At 38.1% G+C, this 17,273-nt stretch overlaps 1 protein-coding gene across 2 annotated transcripts in view; it reads left to right on the plus strand.

Moving 5' to 3' along the window:
- CRYBG1 (crystallin beta-gamma domain containing 1) overlaps positions 1-17,273 on the plus strand; it is a 266,595-nt gene that overhangs the window by 150,507 nt on the left and 98,815 nt on the right. Inside the window, exon 1 of one of the 2 annotated variants that reach the window (XM_027855383.1) lies at positions 11,086-11,330. The exons of the other annotated variant lie outside the window; for it this stretch is intronic. Coding sequence (XP_027711184.1) covers positions 11,328-11,330 — 3 coding nt within the window. The 5' untranslated portion in view covers positions 11,086-11,327. Of the gene's footprint in view, positions 1-11,085; positions 11,331-17,273 lie in introns of those variants that run through there. 2 annotated transcript variants of the gene reach the window in all.

Below are 17,273 nucleotides of genomic sequence, written 5' to 3' on the forward strand. Positions count from 1 at the left end.
TGGCAAAGATACTGGTGTGGTTTGACATTTCCTTCTGTAGTGGCAAACAGAGGTTAGGTGACTTGCCCAGAGTCACACAGTTAGGAAGTTTCCAAGGCTGGATTTGAATGCGAAAATATTAAGGGGCTACCATAGTAGCTGAAGAATGAAATTCCACAGATGGTTAGTTATTAAGTACCTACTGTTGAAATACTGAAAAGACAAAGCAGGGTGTTAGGTATTAGGGAAGATATTAAGGTTAGTAAGACAAGGTCCCTGACTTCAAAAGGTTTATAATCTGGTGAACATATTTGATGTCCAATACATGGAAAATACTATAATATCTTTATATAATACTACACTCAAGAAGACCTGAGTTCAAAGCCAGCTTCAGATACTTATTAGTTCTGTGACACTGGGTAAGTCATTTAACTTCTCTTTGCCTCAGTTTCCTCATCTGTAAAATGAGGATAATAATAGCACCTACCTCCTAGGGTTGTTCTGAGGATTAAATGAGAAAATAATTTTAAAGTGCTTAACACAGTTCCTGGCACATAGTAAGTGTTATATAAATATTGGCTATTAATATTATTATTATTAGGAGGGAAGATCTACCAGGAGAATATTACTATAATCCAGGTGGGTTATGTTTCTGGCAGATGTTTTGAAATAGCAAAATGGGCCTGCCAGTTAGATTTTGTAACCTACATCTTTAGATAACCATAGTATTTTTGTTTGTTTTGTTTATTTTGTTTTAGACTACTTCCCAATCCAGGTACCTTTGTAGTTCAAGATATGCTAGGCTTTGGATTTTTAGTTTTGAAAAATGTCTATGGCACCAGAGAACAAAACAACTGGAAAGGATCTAGGGAAGTGGTATAGGTTTCCTGCTTCTGCTTTCACTGGCAGTATAATCAAAAGAGAGTAAACCTGGATTCCAGTCCTATTTTTGCCACCCCCTGTGTGACCTTAGACAAGTCTGAGGTTCTTTGTCAAATGAGGATAGTCATTCTCTCTCTGTGTCTCACAGGAATGTTGTGAGAACATTTAAGATAATCATATGTGAAAGTATAGTACTTTTAGTTCCTTAGAAGAAAATTATTATTAATATGCCTAAATCATCCCAGACAGATGAGATTCTACTTTACAGACTCCCAGAGGGAATTTTCATAACCTTCTTTAAGAATCTATTCCATCTTAAAAAATTTTTATTCATTTATTTGGTGTAATTTTAGCATTCCTGAATTACAAAATTCTTTATTAAAACAACGGTTTCCATGGGTTTAACTCATCAATCATATAGCAGTAGCTTAATTTGCTTGTAGAAATAGAACTGAAAAGATATTTGCCCATCCTTGGGCTCCTAAATGTATCCCATTAGACCTGTTATCACTATATTCCACATTAAAAAAAAAAGGTACTGACTATAAAATGAGAGGGTTGGCCTAAATAATCTCTAAGATCCTATCCAGCTCTAAATCCCTTGATTCCTGTGACTACTTTTACTAGGTTTTATTCATTTTTAGTGAAAATGCATAATGAATTGGCACTGCTAATGTTCTTCTGAAAAAAAAAATCTTTTCTCCCTAGACTTTATTTTCCTTTGGGACCTTTCCATCACTTCTCACTCCATATCAATCAAATTAAAACATCTTACTAAGAATTTCCAGACTTTCCAAAGGTTTACTCATACTTCACGGTCTGTATAATTTCCTATTATTTTTCAACTCACCCACCTTATTGTGAGGTTAAATTCTTACTCTACCTTTTTCTCTTTTGATATGCCTTCTTTCATTTCATCCCTTTCTACAATGACCACTCTGCCAGTTACAATCTTCAGTTTCCCAGTGATCAAAAGGCTTCTGGTCACTCACTCACAGCATGTGTTAGAGCCCCCCTCTTGAGTCTTCAATGCAGTGGTGCATCATGAATCACAAGAAGCAGAAAGTGTGTCTATATTGATACAAATCCATCTCCATTCCTGGGAAAACAGTTCCTGACCCTGCTGATGGACCTATAGAATTATTTTCCTATATAAAGAAATCATCGATGGAATAACCACCCATAAAAACATTCCCTTGGTACTCAAACTGTCCTGAGCTCATTTTTAATGATATAAAAATAATTTATTATTTGTCAATCAATCAAAAGGCATTGGCAACACCTGCTGTGTGTCAGGTATTCTGACAGGTGCTGAAGATAAAAAGATAAAAGAATTCCGGTCCTCTAAGAGCTTATAGTCTTTCAGGAGGTGACAATGTGTGTGTGTGCATATATACGTTTATATCTACATACAAATATATATACAGCAATAGAGATATATCTATATGCACACATCTTTGTCTGTAGATGTATCTGTACATAATTTACCTTTACGTGGAGATATCTGGTTTATAGATGTATCTGTTTTGCATTTCTCTATCTCTATATCTACATATATAGATGTAGATCTACAGCTATGTCTATAGTCTAGATATATGCAGAATAAATACACAATAGTTGGAAGAGCACTAGCATCTGGAGGGATTGATCAAAAGAGGTGTCGTGTGGAAAGTGGCGCTTGAGCTGAGACTTGAGGGAGACAAGGCTAGGGGGCAGAGGGGATTAAGGAGTACATTTGAGGCATGGAAGGACAATCCGTCCTTCAGAGACAGAACAGAAGTGTTGCGTATAAAGGACAAGCAAAAAGACCAGTTTAACTAAACTGTAGGGTGACAGGAAAGGGACAAAAAAAGAGAGGGGGAAAAAAAGAAACCCAAATTCAAAACTAACCAATGCATTGACCACGTTGAATGTCTTTTGCAAAATTGAAGATGGGAGGTACAATCCCATCTCTCCTTTGGGGCTAACTTTGGCCATTATAATTTCATAGAATTATGTTTTTATTTCATCATTGTTGTTCCCCTTTCTTCGTTTTCCATTGTTGTCATTATTATATATCGTTGTTTTCTTGGTTCTGCTTTCTTCCCTTTTCATATGTCTTTCAAGGCCTAGGTTCAGATCCTAGCTCTATAATTCATTTTATCTCTCTGAACCTCAGTTTTCTAATATGTGAAATTAGGAGGGCTGGACTGGAAGAGTCCTTTCTAGCTCCAAATCCTATGCTCCTGTGACTGTGACCAATTATCTCACTTTCCTATGAGCCTTTGCTTATGCTTTTCCTTATGCAAAGTGTTCCCTCTTATTCCTCCCCAGCATTCCAAACCCATAGGTCATTGTTGTAGTTCATATCATTTCAGTCATGTCTCACTCTTTGTGACCCCACTTGGGGTTTTCTTGGCAAAAATACTAGAGGGGTTTTGCCATTTCCTTATCCAGCTCATTTTACGGATGAGGAAACTGAGGTAAACAGGGTTAAGTGACTAGAAAGATAAAATCATTTGCCCAAGGTCAACCAGGTAGCAAGTAACAGATCTGGGGTTAGAACACAGGTCATTTAATTCTGAAACCAGGGCTCCTTTCATTATGTTATCCCAGGTACTTGATATTTATTTTATGCCTGCCTTGCACATAGTAGGCGCTGGGTAAAAATTTTTTTGTTTAATTCTGATTTGACCATGTCACAAGACGTAAAGTTGTAAGAGAGTAATGGAGAAACCTTCACATTTACCATCTATTTAAATAGGCAATGCTCCAAGTAACTCTGGAAGAATGACTCCTGAATTTGGGAGCAAAACAAGTGAAGGATGTGAGTTCATCTTGCAGTTCAGTTATGCTTTCTCAGGTCAGATTCCACTTTTGTTTGCCTTGCCACAGTCCAGGAAACAGGAGCCAGTTCAGCTGGTATTATAGAAATGATAGATCCTAGTTTTTAAGGCTTGGGGAAGTTAGGGATTAAGTGTGTCTGAAGAAATGCGTAGGTGGAGGGATGTGTTATGAGCCAGGGCAAGAATCTTGCCTTCTCTGGGAGAGCTGATGCTTCCAGGAAGGCAAGTATCACCAAATTCCAACTAGTCATTAGCCTTACTACCCTCCACTAGGGAATTTTTAATCCCCTTCCCAGACTTTTCACCAAACTGGTTCTGCAAATATACCTAGAAAATGGAAGGGCGTGATGTAATGCTGTCAACTTCCAGAGAGAAACACCCAGTAAAGCCCTCAATTAATGTGAGGGGGGCCAGTAAAGTGGGGTGGGAGTAGATTGAGCCAAAGAAACTAGAACAGAGGATCTGGAGACACCTAGCTCAGGCCATGGAGAAGCCAAAGTTCCAACCAGGTATTGTGAACTGTAAGAGGAACTCGTAGTCAACATGTGGACAAAGACAACAAAAGATCAGGTTTTGAATTTGACATCAGAAAAAAATTAAAACATTTAAAGACTTTTCTTTTGACCAGACCTGTGATTTCATTTGTCAAGAGAGCTCCTTTTGACTCTACCAGTTCAGGATGGGCACCTATTCCTCAATTTATAATCTTAAAGAGTTGCTTGGGACATAGAAGTTAAATGACTTGCCCAGGGTCATACTGCTAGTATATGTCAAAGACTAGACTTGAACTCAGGTCTTGGGATCATAGGATTGGAGTTTTAGAGCTGGAAGGGATCTTACCCTTTTCATTTTATGGATGAGGAAATCAAGGCACAAAGAGGCTTGTTCAAGGACACACAGGTAGTAGATGGAAGAGATTCAAATTCAGGTCCTCTGACTTGAAATCTAGCACTCTTTCCACTGTACCACTCACTCTAGCCACTAAACCGCTAAAGATAATGAATATTTATTGAAACATTTTTGGAGGTCTAAGAGTACTTGAAGGCAGCTACATGACACAGTGGATAGAGTGCCAGGCCTGAAGTAGGAAGACCTGAATTCAAATCCAACCACAGATACTTACTAGCTGTGTGACCCCAGGCAAGTCATTTAACTCTGTTTGCCTTAGTTTTCTCATCGGTAAAATGAACTGGAGAAGAAAATGGCAAACCATTCCAATATCTTTGCCAAGACACTCCAAAATTGGATCAAGAAGAGTCAGACATGGCTGAAAAACAACTAAACAAGAAGATTATTTGGGACATGTCATGATATAAATACAGGCATATAGCATAATTAGTAAGTTTAAGAAACATACCTTTCTGTCCCCATTACTCAAATTATCCAAAAAAAGTATAGCAGGAAAGTCAGCTGTGGCAAAACTGAAAATGATCCAAGTTTTCTTCTTCCTGAGCCTTCACCTTTTGGGTTCTGAAGTCACACAGTCATAGGAGCCAGGGTAAGGAATTATCATCCCTGGACCTGCTCTGCTACTCTGGGATAAAGACTCACCCAGGTATGGGAAAGGTAAGTATAGGAAAGAAAGCCCCAGAACCAAACAAACCTCTCAGGGAAATTTGGCTTGAGATACTGGAAGTAAGGAGCATGTTAAGGTGCTATTCTCAAATTCTAAACCCTGTCAAAAATGCCATTTGCTAGTGGTAAGTGAATGAGTCACTGGGCTAGCCCACCTGTGCTCATTCATGGAACAAGGTCCATTGGGTGAAGGGGGAAGAAAGGCTAATAGGAACCAGTCTTCTTTTCACATCTTCACTTTCTACATTAATCACTCAATCAACATGCATTTATTAAGCTCTTACTGTGTACTGGGAGTTGTGCTAGCTGATGGGAACACAAAGAAATAGTGAATCCAGTCCTCTAGGTCATTGCCTCTGATAGGGAAGACAACATGAACAGAAGTAGATATCTACAAGAAGCATACAAAGGAGATCCAAGGTAGACTGAGAAGGAAAGGCGCTACAGGCAGCTGGGGGGACTGAGAATTTACCCTCATACAGAAGGTGGTATTGAAGGAAAAACAGGAATCCTAGGAGGGAGACATAGGGAGAGAGAGTATTTGAGTTACTGGGGATAGTCAGTGCAAACAATGCAGAGTATTGTATGAAGAACAAGATCTTCATCTATGGATAGCCTTAAGTAATACACGTAGCAGGTTTTTTTTTTAAGATTAAAAAAATAAGCATTTATTAAGCACCTAGTAAGTGCCAGGCACTTGCTAACTGCCAGTCAAATATTATTTGTTTCATCCTTACAGCAGTCCTGTGAGGTAGGTACTATTATACTAATTTTGCGGTTGAGGAAACTGAGGCAGACAGAAGTTAAGTGACTTGCCCAGGATCACAGCTAGTATGATGCTGGATTTGAACTCAGACCTTTCTGACTGGAAGACTGGAAAAAATGGAAGGAGTCTGACTATGAAGAGCTTTAAATGCCAAAGAGAAGAGTTTCTATTTGAACTCAGAGTTATAGGGAATCATTGGATTAGAGCAGAGATGTGATAAACCCAGACCTGAGCTCTAGGAAAATCACTTTGACAGCTGTGTGAGAGTGGAGTGAGGAGAGACTTGAGGCCCTGAGAATAATTGGGAGGCTACTTCAGTGGCAGAGGCGAGAAGTAATGAATGAGAGCCCAAACCAGGTAAGGTTCAGGTGAGCCTTGTGAGGGGAAAGGAAGGCACATATACAAGAGATCTTGTGGAAACAGAAAAAAAACTCACATTATACAGTACTTTTTTCCTCCTTTTTGAGGCAATCAGAGTTAAGTGGTTTGCCCAGGGTTACAGAGCTAGGAGTGTCACATTTGAACTCAGGTCCTCCTGACTCCAGGGTCAGTGCTTTATCTACTGTGCCACCTAGATGTCCCTGGTACTTATTCTTGCAAAAGAATTTGTTTAAAGCTGTGTGACTCTAGGCAAGTCACTTAACCCTAATTACCTCACAAAAACAAACAAAAAACCCCCCAAAACAACCACAACAACAAAAAGAATTTGTTTAAATCAAAAAACTCTACTGCTTTGATGTTGTAATTTTACATAACACACTATATAAATGTTAGCTTTTGTTATCATTATAAATCCATCAATGTGCGATGGACTTGCCTATAGATGAATCCAACTAAGTTCAAAGAGGTTTGTAACCAAACTAGCTCCAGGGTGATGAACTTTTTAGCGGCAGTAATTTTCAAAAATTGGATACTAAGGCATAAGAGGCTGAGCTCTTTTTAGAACTCAAAATCTTTTTAAAAAATGAATGTTGAAAATTGTCTTTATGTGTGATTGGAAAAAAAATACCACAACTTATTCAGCCATTCCACAATTGATTCCCTTTAGTTTCCAATTTTTTGCAATCATAAACATTCTTTATAAAATATAAATATTCTTTATGCATAGAGGACCTTTTTCTATTTCTTTGATCTCTCTTGGGTATAGCTGGGTCAAATGACATGCACCGTTTAGTAACTTATGTGTTATATTCCTAAACTGCTTTCCAGAATGGTTGTACCCTTTCACTTAAGTGAACTCAGGAAGAGGAGTCTTCTTGACTGCAGACCCAGCACTCTGTCCACCGTACCATCTAGCCTCTCACCTATCCACCATTACCATCATATAAAATCCAATATCCTGCACACTAAAACCATCGGCTTTCCACTCTGAATGCCCCATTCCTAACCACAGCACCACTGTGCTCCTAGCCGTACAAGCTTGGAATCTGAGCCATCTTTGACTCATCCTACTCATCTCCCTTTTATAGTCAGTCACTAATTCAGTCAGCTTTTCTAGTCATCTCTTTCCCTTTATTCCCACTGCTACCATACTCATCCCTCTGATTAGATGCCTGAAACACCCTTTTAGCTAATCTCCCTGACTCTCAACTCCTTTCTCTCACCTTCATCCTGAATACTGCCAGACTAATCTTTATTGAAGTGTTACTTTCATTATAGCTTCATAGATAGAGAGCTGGAAGGGACCTTGGAACTCATTGGGTTCCTCTCATTTTTTTTTACTCTCATTTTTTTAGGTGAGGAAACTGGGGCCCAGACACATGAAGTGACTACTTTCCCAAGGCACAGAGGGAGAAGTATCCAAGCTAGGATTTGAACATAGATGCCCTGGCCTCCAAAGCCCAATGCTCTTTCCATTGTACCACACTGCCTCACAGGGCAACTCCTTTGTTCAGAAAGCTCCAGCAGCTTCCTTTCTCCTACCACATCAAATACAAACTATTCTGCCTGCCTTAAAAGGCTTAGCTCCCATGACTTCTCATGACTCCAGGTTTATTATTCTTTGAAACGAGCCAACCTACCTTCCAATAACAGAAATTCTAATCCAGTTTAGACTAGGAATAAATGTGTAAAAGCATTTCATCATTTGTGCATTGCACTGTGCTAAATGCTAGGAAGAAAAGAAAAGTAATTGTCTTATTCTAAAACCTTAAGGGCATGAGGTGGTACAGTGGATAGAGTGCTAGGCCTGGAGTCAGGAAGATTCTGGGTTCCAATCTGGCCTCAGACACTTACTAGCTATGTGGCCCTGGGCAAGTCATTTAACTCTGTGTGCCTCAATTTCCTCATCTGCAAAATGAGCTAGAAAAGGAAGTAGCAAACTACTCTAGTATCTTTGCCAAGAAAACCCCAAATGGGGTCCCAAAGAGCCAAACATGAGTGAAATGACTGAACAACAAGAAAACCCAATAAAACCTTAAGAAGTTTGTTTTCAAATAAGGACGTTCAGCTACCCATACCTAGCACTGTACTCCACCTGGAAAATATGCTGGATTTCTAGTCAATTTTTTTTCCTGCTGCTTCTTATCTGTGAGAGTTTGGACAAGTCAAATACTTCTCTAGGCCTAGGTTTCCTTATATGTAAAATTAAGGGGGTTAGACTAGATCAGCGCTTCTTAAACTGTGGCTTACAACCCCAAATGGAGTCACATAAAGAATGTAGGGTTTATGAAAAATTTGGCGACAGTAAAAAATTTCTGAACACACAACCAAAAATTAATTCAAAATCAAAAGTGTAATGAATCTGAGGTGTTCCTGGCAGTGCATGCCCGTGTTGCATCTTGCAACTTCACTGAAGACTTGGTTCTGAACACACAACACGCCCACTTTGTACTGCGCATGCTGTCATGCCATGCGATATCAATGACCGTTGCCAGAAACACCTCCACTGAGATCCGAGACTATGAATTGCAGTGCTTTTATCGTACGTACAAAATCGTTAAACAAATTTTGGCTTGGGATTAGGATAGAATTTCCTACAATTTCTGAAATGGCCCTAAACATACTTCTGCCATTTTGTACTACATATATATGTGAAGCGGCGTTCTCAGCATTGATGATTATAACATCAAAATATCAATCAACCCTGAAAAGCATTGAAGATGCTCTACATCTCACAGTATCAGATATCCCGTCAAGATTTAATTCTTTATGTAAAAATAAATAAGCACATCTATCTCATTAGTATGCAAATTTGCTTTCGGCTTTAATAAATGGCAAAATTATATGTATACCAAAGAATTGTTTTAAAATAAATTTCTTTATGATTTATTATCAGTAAATTTTGATTTGTATACCTATTTCATATACCTATGTGCCCAGGGTCATGTAAAGATTTCTTGGGCGAAAAGAGTCATGACTGGAAAATGTTTAAGAAGCCCTGGATTAGATGAACACTGGGATTAACCGAGCTCTAGAAATATGATCTTATGAACTAGGGAACGTTAACTGATGATAACAACAAAGAAATTGTAAAGTTATTAGTTGTTTTTTATTTTTTTTTAATGAGAAAGGAGATTTGTTGTTGGTTTTTTTTTTTCTGATTTATGTCCCCAAGTGAGAATTGAAGTTTAACCTAACGGAGAGGTCTAATAACAAAGTGACCTTTAACAAAACATTTGTTATTGTTCAATCTTTTCAGTCATGTCCAATTTTCATGACCACATTTGGGGTTTTCTTGGCAAAGATATTGCAGTGGTTTGTCATTTCCAGCTCATTTTACAGATGGAGAAACTGAGGCAAACAGAGTTAAGTGACTTGCCTAGGGTCACACAGATTTGAACTGATTCCAGGTCAAGCGCTTTATTCACTGTGCCACCTAGCTGGTCCAGTGAAACATTAAAGCGTGGAAAATGGAGAAACTCAGACTCAGAGATAATAGGTCAACCTAGGCAGCACATAGGACAGTGTTTGAAGGACTGCCTCATGAATGACAGCCCAAATCTTATCATCTTGTTGGATTATGAGGGGAATCACTGAATTTTAGAAATGAAATTGGTTTTAGTGATGAAAATAGAATATCTTTTTACTTTTTGGTTCTTATTTGAATGTGTAGCATTTAATTAACTGATTCTGGTTCACAGAATGTGCTGTCTTACAAACTTGGTGGTTGTTGTTGTTTGTCCTTCATTCTTGAAGAGGACCAAAAACATAATGAATGGGATGTCTTGACTTGCGGTGAAAGTGAAGAAAGCAAAGCCCAAGGAAGAGAATCTGTGATGTATACAGTAATCTAAATATAGGCAACTCTGAGACCCAACAAAACTCAGATCACATATAAGTGATATCATTGGATACTCAGGAGTTAATATAAGCTCTGGGAGGCTTCACTTCCATAGTTGGATCATAAAATTATTAATACAAAGCTCTAAGAAAAGGCAGAGTGTTAAATTATTTCTTTTTTTTTTATTAATACTTAGCACTTTTCCCCATTCATTGATATCTTAGGCATAAAGGCTTAATAACTACATTGACCATCTTTATACTAAGGTGTGAAAAACTACAGGTTAATGATACGTTCTGGATTACCTACAAGAGGTCCCCTTAAATAATTTTCTATATTACCTTTCCATCTCCACATACCCATCACTTGGTTTAACAGCAGTGATTTTGTTTATCTGTTCTTGTGGAATGTGCTTTGCGGCTTTGTTTGGCCAATCCTTGAAGAATGTATCATTTGCTTAAAACGAAGCACAATAATTGTTTTAAAGTGGAGAATAAAAATAAGAGTAAAAATCACAGGGTTTTTTCCCCCTATTTGCTTGCTAACTAGATGTTTTTTCATGTTCCTTTCAAATCTTAGTCTGTGATTCTGTGATCAGAGAAAAAAAATAGTATTACTAGAATTTGCTTATCTCCCCTTCCTACCTATTTCCAATCCAGTGTAGTTCAGATTTTCCATATAATTTAATGTATTCAAGGTGTCTCCTGCCAAATCACCTCTTACTTCCTCTGTTGTCTTTTCAGCAATTTTTATTCTGTGTCACACCTAAAAAAGGACGCACCTCCTTAACCCTTTCAACTCTTGAATCAAACACACCCTTAGTAAGTGAGCTTTTCACATAAACACTGTCAGTTGTCTCTGGCTCTTAGAGAGAGAAGTACAGCTGGAATGTGACCTGGTGTGGTATTAAAACTGATAACACAGAAGGAGAAAGACTAGAAAAGGCTGTTGAAGGAAATTAGAAGATTGATTTTGGGGAAGGAATTTATTTGGGTGGGGAGGGGTTGCCTGAATGACTGCATTTTACGTTCCATAGTCTCTTGGTGGGTTTATAGGAAACTTGAAAAGCTGCTTCATCATGGTAAGACACAAACTTAAGTTTTGTTTTATAAACCTCTTTCTCTTCCAGCTGAGACTTGGTGCTTGGTTATATGTATATTCTTGTTATAATTATACCAATTAACTTGACAATGTTTCTACTATCTGGATTTGGCAACGGCTTGCACGTAAAAGTTTTTAGGTGATTGTGGGTAAAAGGAATTTTCTAGAAAGAGATGTCTTGTTGAATGTTGCTCTGATTTGAAAGCATAAGAGGGAGTTCATACTCAAAGTGCACTATCTGCCGCAATGACTATCAGGTAGCTCTTCAAATCCTTCTAGATAAAGGAAGTAATCAGTAAAATGGGATGAGAGCTTCAATAACACGAGCTTTTCTTTTAAGATCTTTCCTAATGTTCTACACTTGAGTCCAATGAAGATCTGCTTTAGTTTATTTTTTCTGACTTTCCCGCCTGTTTTCCAAATTTCAAACTAAAACTGATGCCCAAGTTCTTGGAGAACAAGCTGGTAAGACCCACTGGAAGAGGAAGAACTGTTTTTGAGATTGCCGATTGATTTTTTTTTTCTTTTCATGATGGGGGAAGGTAGAAATCTATTCTGCATTCTCTTTAAAAATGCAGGTTATCTTTTATCAACCCTGTTCTCTAGTGGGTGGTGGCTGCCTGCTGCTCTTACCTACATGTCCCCATAATGATTCATACTTTCCCCAAAGAAGATTTTATTAGAGCATGGTATTTTATGGGACAGACTCAGTGGCTTTGTCTCTTTCTAGGGCCCCTTACATCCTTAACTTTCAGGAGGCCCTGGGAACTGAAAATAATTTGTGAGAAAAGCAATCCCATAAAATCCAGAGGAAAAGGAGTTAATATAAGCTCTGGGAGGCTTTGCTTTGATAGTTTGATCATAAAATTATTAATACAAAGCCCTACGCAAAGGCAGAGTGTTAAATTATTTCTTTTTCTCTATTAGTATGTAGCACTTTTCCCCATTCGTTGATATCTTAACCATAAAAGCTTAATAACTACATTGACCATCTTTATACTAAGGTGTGAAACACTACACATTAATGATACATTCTGGATTAGTTACAAGAGGTCCCCTTAAATAATTTTCTATGTTACCTTCCCACCTACACATACCCATCACTTAACAGCAGCATGTCTGTGAATCTGGAAAAACATTCTTTCACTCTTTCTCTGTCTTTCTCTCTCTCTTACTCTTTCTCTCACTTTCTCACTCTTTCTCTCTCATTCTCTCTCTCTCTCTGTTTCACACACACAGACACACACACACACACACACAAACATGACTTTTAATTAAGTTTAAAGCAAGAATTCTTAACCTTTTTTTGCGTCATGGACCCCTTTAGCAGTTTGATGAATCCTAAAGACCCAATCTCAGAATAATAGGTTTTTCAAAAATTATAATTGAAGGAGACATTTCCATTTCAGTTTGAGATTAGTGAAAATACAAATGTATTTTTCTTTCCCAATCTGAGTTCATATTCTCCCTAGGTCTATCAGTGGACCCCAGATAAAAAGATCCCAGACTTCATGTTAGTGTTTTGTTGAATCCTTGCCCAGATTGTATAATGTTAAAGTTAAAAAACCAAACAAAACATTTCCATGGAAAACTGATTTGGACTGCATTGCATCTATACTGTCAGCACAGGTGAGTGGAAAGTACAAGGAGCTCATACTGTAGATAGTGATTTAGCATTCATACTTTTGCTTCAAAATGTTAGACTGGGCAGGAACTTGCTGCTTGTATCTCTAGGCAGAATGGAGGTCCTGACAACACTGGGCCATGGTGCTAAGGCTTGTTTGCATCAAGCCTCTACAGGAGCAATGTTTGCACAATGCAATCCAGATGTGCAAGCTGAGGCAATGAGCAAGACCACAAGGAGCATGGGAACATGCTGCCAGTAAAAGAGCTGTGAGAGATGATGAAATAAGAGACAGATCAAAATTAAACAGGTGACAAACTAATGTAAAACATTTTTTTTAAAAAGAAAAGGCTATAAAGGAACTAAAAGTAAACAAATACAATGAGATAAATAAAAATGACTATTCCCAAGGGTTGAAAGAAAAGCAAGTGGAAGAGCAAAAATATTCAGATAGGGGAAAAATATATTAAGTGAAAATAATATTAACAGCGGGTATTTTTATAGTATTGTGTCATGGGTAAAGTCCTTGATCCACATAACAACCCAGTGAGGTGGATCCTTTTATCTAATTTTTATTTTTTAAAATTTATTTTGATTTATCAACAATCATTTCCATAAGCTTTTGAGTTTTAAATTTTTCTACCCCTCCCAAAGATGGCACACAATCTGATATAGGCTATACATATACATTCCTATTAAACATATTTTCACTTTAGTCATGTTGTAAGTAAGAATTAGAACCAATAGGAGGAACCACAAGAAAGAGGAAATAAAACAAAACAGAAGAAAAAAGAGAGCAAATATTATGCTTCAATCTGCATTCAAACTCCATAGTTCTTTCTTTGGATGTGGATAGCATTTTCCATCATGAGACTTTTGGAGCTGTCTTAGATCCTTGCATTGCCGAGAAGGGCTAATGCTATTAAAGTTAGTCATCACACAACATGGCTGTTACTGCGTACAGTGTTCTACTGGTTCTGCTCACTTCACTCAGCATCGGAGCATACAAGTCTTTCCAAGTTTTTCTGAAGTCTCCCTGCTCATCATTTCTTACAGCTCAATAGTATTTCATTACATTCCTATACACAACTTGTTCAGCCATTCCCCAATTGATGGGCATCCCCTCAATTTCCAATTCTTTGCCACCACAAAAAGAGCTGCTATAAATATTTTTGTACATGTGGGTCCTTTTCCCATTTGTATGATCTCTTTGAGATACAGCCCTAGAAGTGCTATTACAAGGTCAAAGGATATGCACATTTTTATAGCCCTTTGGGCATAGTTCCAAATTGCTCTCCAAAATGGTTGGATCATTTCACAACTCCACCAACAATGCATTAGTGTTCCAATTTTCCCACATATTATCCAACATTTATCATTTTCTTATTTTATCATATTGGCCAATCTGACAGGTATGATGTGGTAGGTGGATGCTTTTATTGTCCTCATTTCACAGAAGAACAAAATGAGGTTTAGAGAGGTTAAGAAACTGGCGTAAAATCATTAGTGTCTGAAGCAGGATTTGAATCCAGGTCTTCACGTTTCCAAGTTCAACCTTCTATCCACTGGTGAAAACTATGTTGAATTTACCTTGATACTTTGAATATGAGAATTTATAAATGTGGACAATTTCTCCAATGGAGCAGATTATGACCTATGTTAAGTCAAATTAAAATATACATACATACCTTCCCTCTCTACACCCCCCATATATGTGTGTGTGGTGTGTGTGTATGTATATCTGTGTAGTCAAACAAATATGAATCTGCTTTAGAACAAACTTATATGCCAGAGGAAAAATCTATAATCCAATTTGTTCTGAATTTGTAATGACAGGAAAGGCTTCTAGGATGCTCTCCTAATCCCTCTATTTTAGGTGTTCCTGTCTCAAAAACCTCCTGCTCAGAGAAGCACATAATTTGTTTTGTTGTTGTGTCCCCATGTCTCTCTACCCTGTTTGCCTTTTACCAATTTTGATATGGCCATTAAAAAAGTGGAAGTGATATTAGACTGCATTGAGTGCCATCGTAGTCGGGATTAAGGAAGACATAGTCCTGCTTTATTTTGCCTTGGTCAGACCATTTCTGGAATGTTATATTTGGCTCTGGGTGCTACATAATAGGAAGGACATTGGTAAGCTGGAGAATGTCCAGAACTGATGAAGAATAAAATGAGCAGAACTAGGACAATTTACGCAATAACAACAACATTGTAAAAACAAACAGCTTTACACTATGATCAATATGTAATTCCCGAGGGCTGGTGAAACATGGTATCCATGAGAGAGGTGACGGATTTAGGGTGCCAAATGAGACATATATTTTGGTATTCAGCTAATGAAGGAATTTATTTCACTTCAAATGCACATTTGTAACAAAGAATTGATTTTTCTTTTCTTTTTTTTATAGAGTGTCACTGATCACCTAAGTTTTTGTACAGGTTGACGGGGGTCAGGGTGGGAGGGAGAGAAAATAGATTTCTGGTAATGGAACAAAAAGTACAGAGAGGTTGGGGGGTGCTACAGACGTGGAATGCTGCATGCACATGCAGATGAGGTCACTGTATTATACAACAAAATGTACCAGGTACTGTGCCAAGTGCTAACAATAATAAGAGAAGCAAAAGGTAACCCCTGGTCTCAAGGGCCTCGTAGCCTAATGGGAGAGACAACATGCAAATAACTATGTACAAACAAGTTATATAGAGGACACATTGGAGGTAATCAGCAGAGAGAAGGCACTAAATTAAGGGGGATCTGGAAAGCCCTCTTACAGAAGGTAGGATTTGAGCTAGAAGCCAGGAGGTGAAAATGAGGAGGAAGAGAGTTCCAGGTATGGAGGACAGCAAAACTGGAATGCATGATGAAGGCCCTTGAGTCCAAGAAAGGGTTGACTGAAGAAACTGAGGATGTTTAGCCTGGAGAAGAGAAGACTTAGTCAGTGGGGAATCATATAGTTTTGTTCTTATACTTAAATGATTGTCATACCGAAAAGGAATTGGACTTTTTTTTCTGATTAGTTCCATGGGCAGACCTAGGATTAATAGGGAGAAAATGCAAAGAGGCAAAGTTAGGCTTGGTAAGAAAAAAACGTTCTTCACAATCAGAACCACTGGAATGGACTTCCTCAGGAGGCAATGGGTAAAGGCCTCCTTTCTGGAGGCCTCCAAGTGACTGGATGACCACTTGTCCATGCATTCTGTAAAAAGAATCCTTGATCCATTACAGATTGGACTCGGTGGTCTTTAAGGTTCCTTTCAAGTAAATGATTCTGTGAGCTCATCTTTGACTTGCTCAGTTTTCTTTGCCTTAACTTTTGCTCTTCTCTGAATCTTATTTTTTGTTGGTTTTACCTTATTTGGTCAGTTGGTTGCTGACTAGTCAGATGGCCCAGTAGATAGAATGTTGAGCTTGGAATCAGGGAGACCTGCGTTTAAATCCTCACATAGTTGCACACTAGCTGTGTAAACAAGTCACTTAACTTCTCCCAGACTCATTTTCCTATCCTGTAGAATGTGGGTAATAGCACCTACCTTAAGTAGCCAGGTGGTACAGTGGATAGAGCATTGGGCCTGGAGTCAGGAAGGCCTCAAATGTGATCACAGACACTTACTAGCTTATGACCTTTGGCAAGTCACTTAACTTCTATATGCCTCAGTTTCCTCAACTATAAATTGAAGATAATAACAGCATCTACCTACATTGATAAACTAGAAAACGTCCGGAAGAGGAGAATGAAAATCAGTTAATCAACATATATTTATTAAGCACCTACTATATACCAGGCACTATGCTAAGTGCTTGGGGATACAATGAGAAGCAAAATACAGTCCCCTGCCAGGATTGTTGTGAGGATTAAAGGAGATAACATTTGTAAAATGTTTGCAAACCTTAAAGCACTTTGGAAATGCTATTATTTTTTAATTGTTCTTAAAGGCCCATTTCTCATAGTCTCCATTCACCACGACCACAGGGCATATTTCTCAAGCCCTCTTCCTGGGTCCTGTTCTGTGCTAAAATCTCCTTCTTACTGTATGTTCAGCATCTTAGCAATCAACTGGCAGGAAGGAGACCCTTGATATTGTTTTCCTCTCTGCATCCAGCAAGTACTGACCGACACAAACTGGGAGTACATGAATTCTGTTCTATTCTACTCTAGAAGCAGGAATATTAAAAGAGCAGGAGAGGGCAAATGCCTAAATCTGAGTTAGAAAGAACATTTTGAGGAGAAATTTAATTCAATCCAACAAATGGAGATATGAGGCAAAAATGAAAAACAATACCTGTTCTCAAAGAGATTG

The sequence above is a fragment of the Vombatus ursinus genome, unplaced genomic scaffold, assembly GCF_900497805.2.
Source record: "Vombatus ursinus unplaced genomic scaffold, bare-nosed wombat genome assembly UNPS02000582.1, whole genome shotgun sequence".
Classification (NCBI taxonomy): Eukaryota; Metazoa; Chordata; class Mammalia; order Diprotodontia; family Vombatidae; genus Vombatus; species Vombatus ursinus.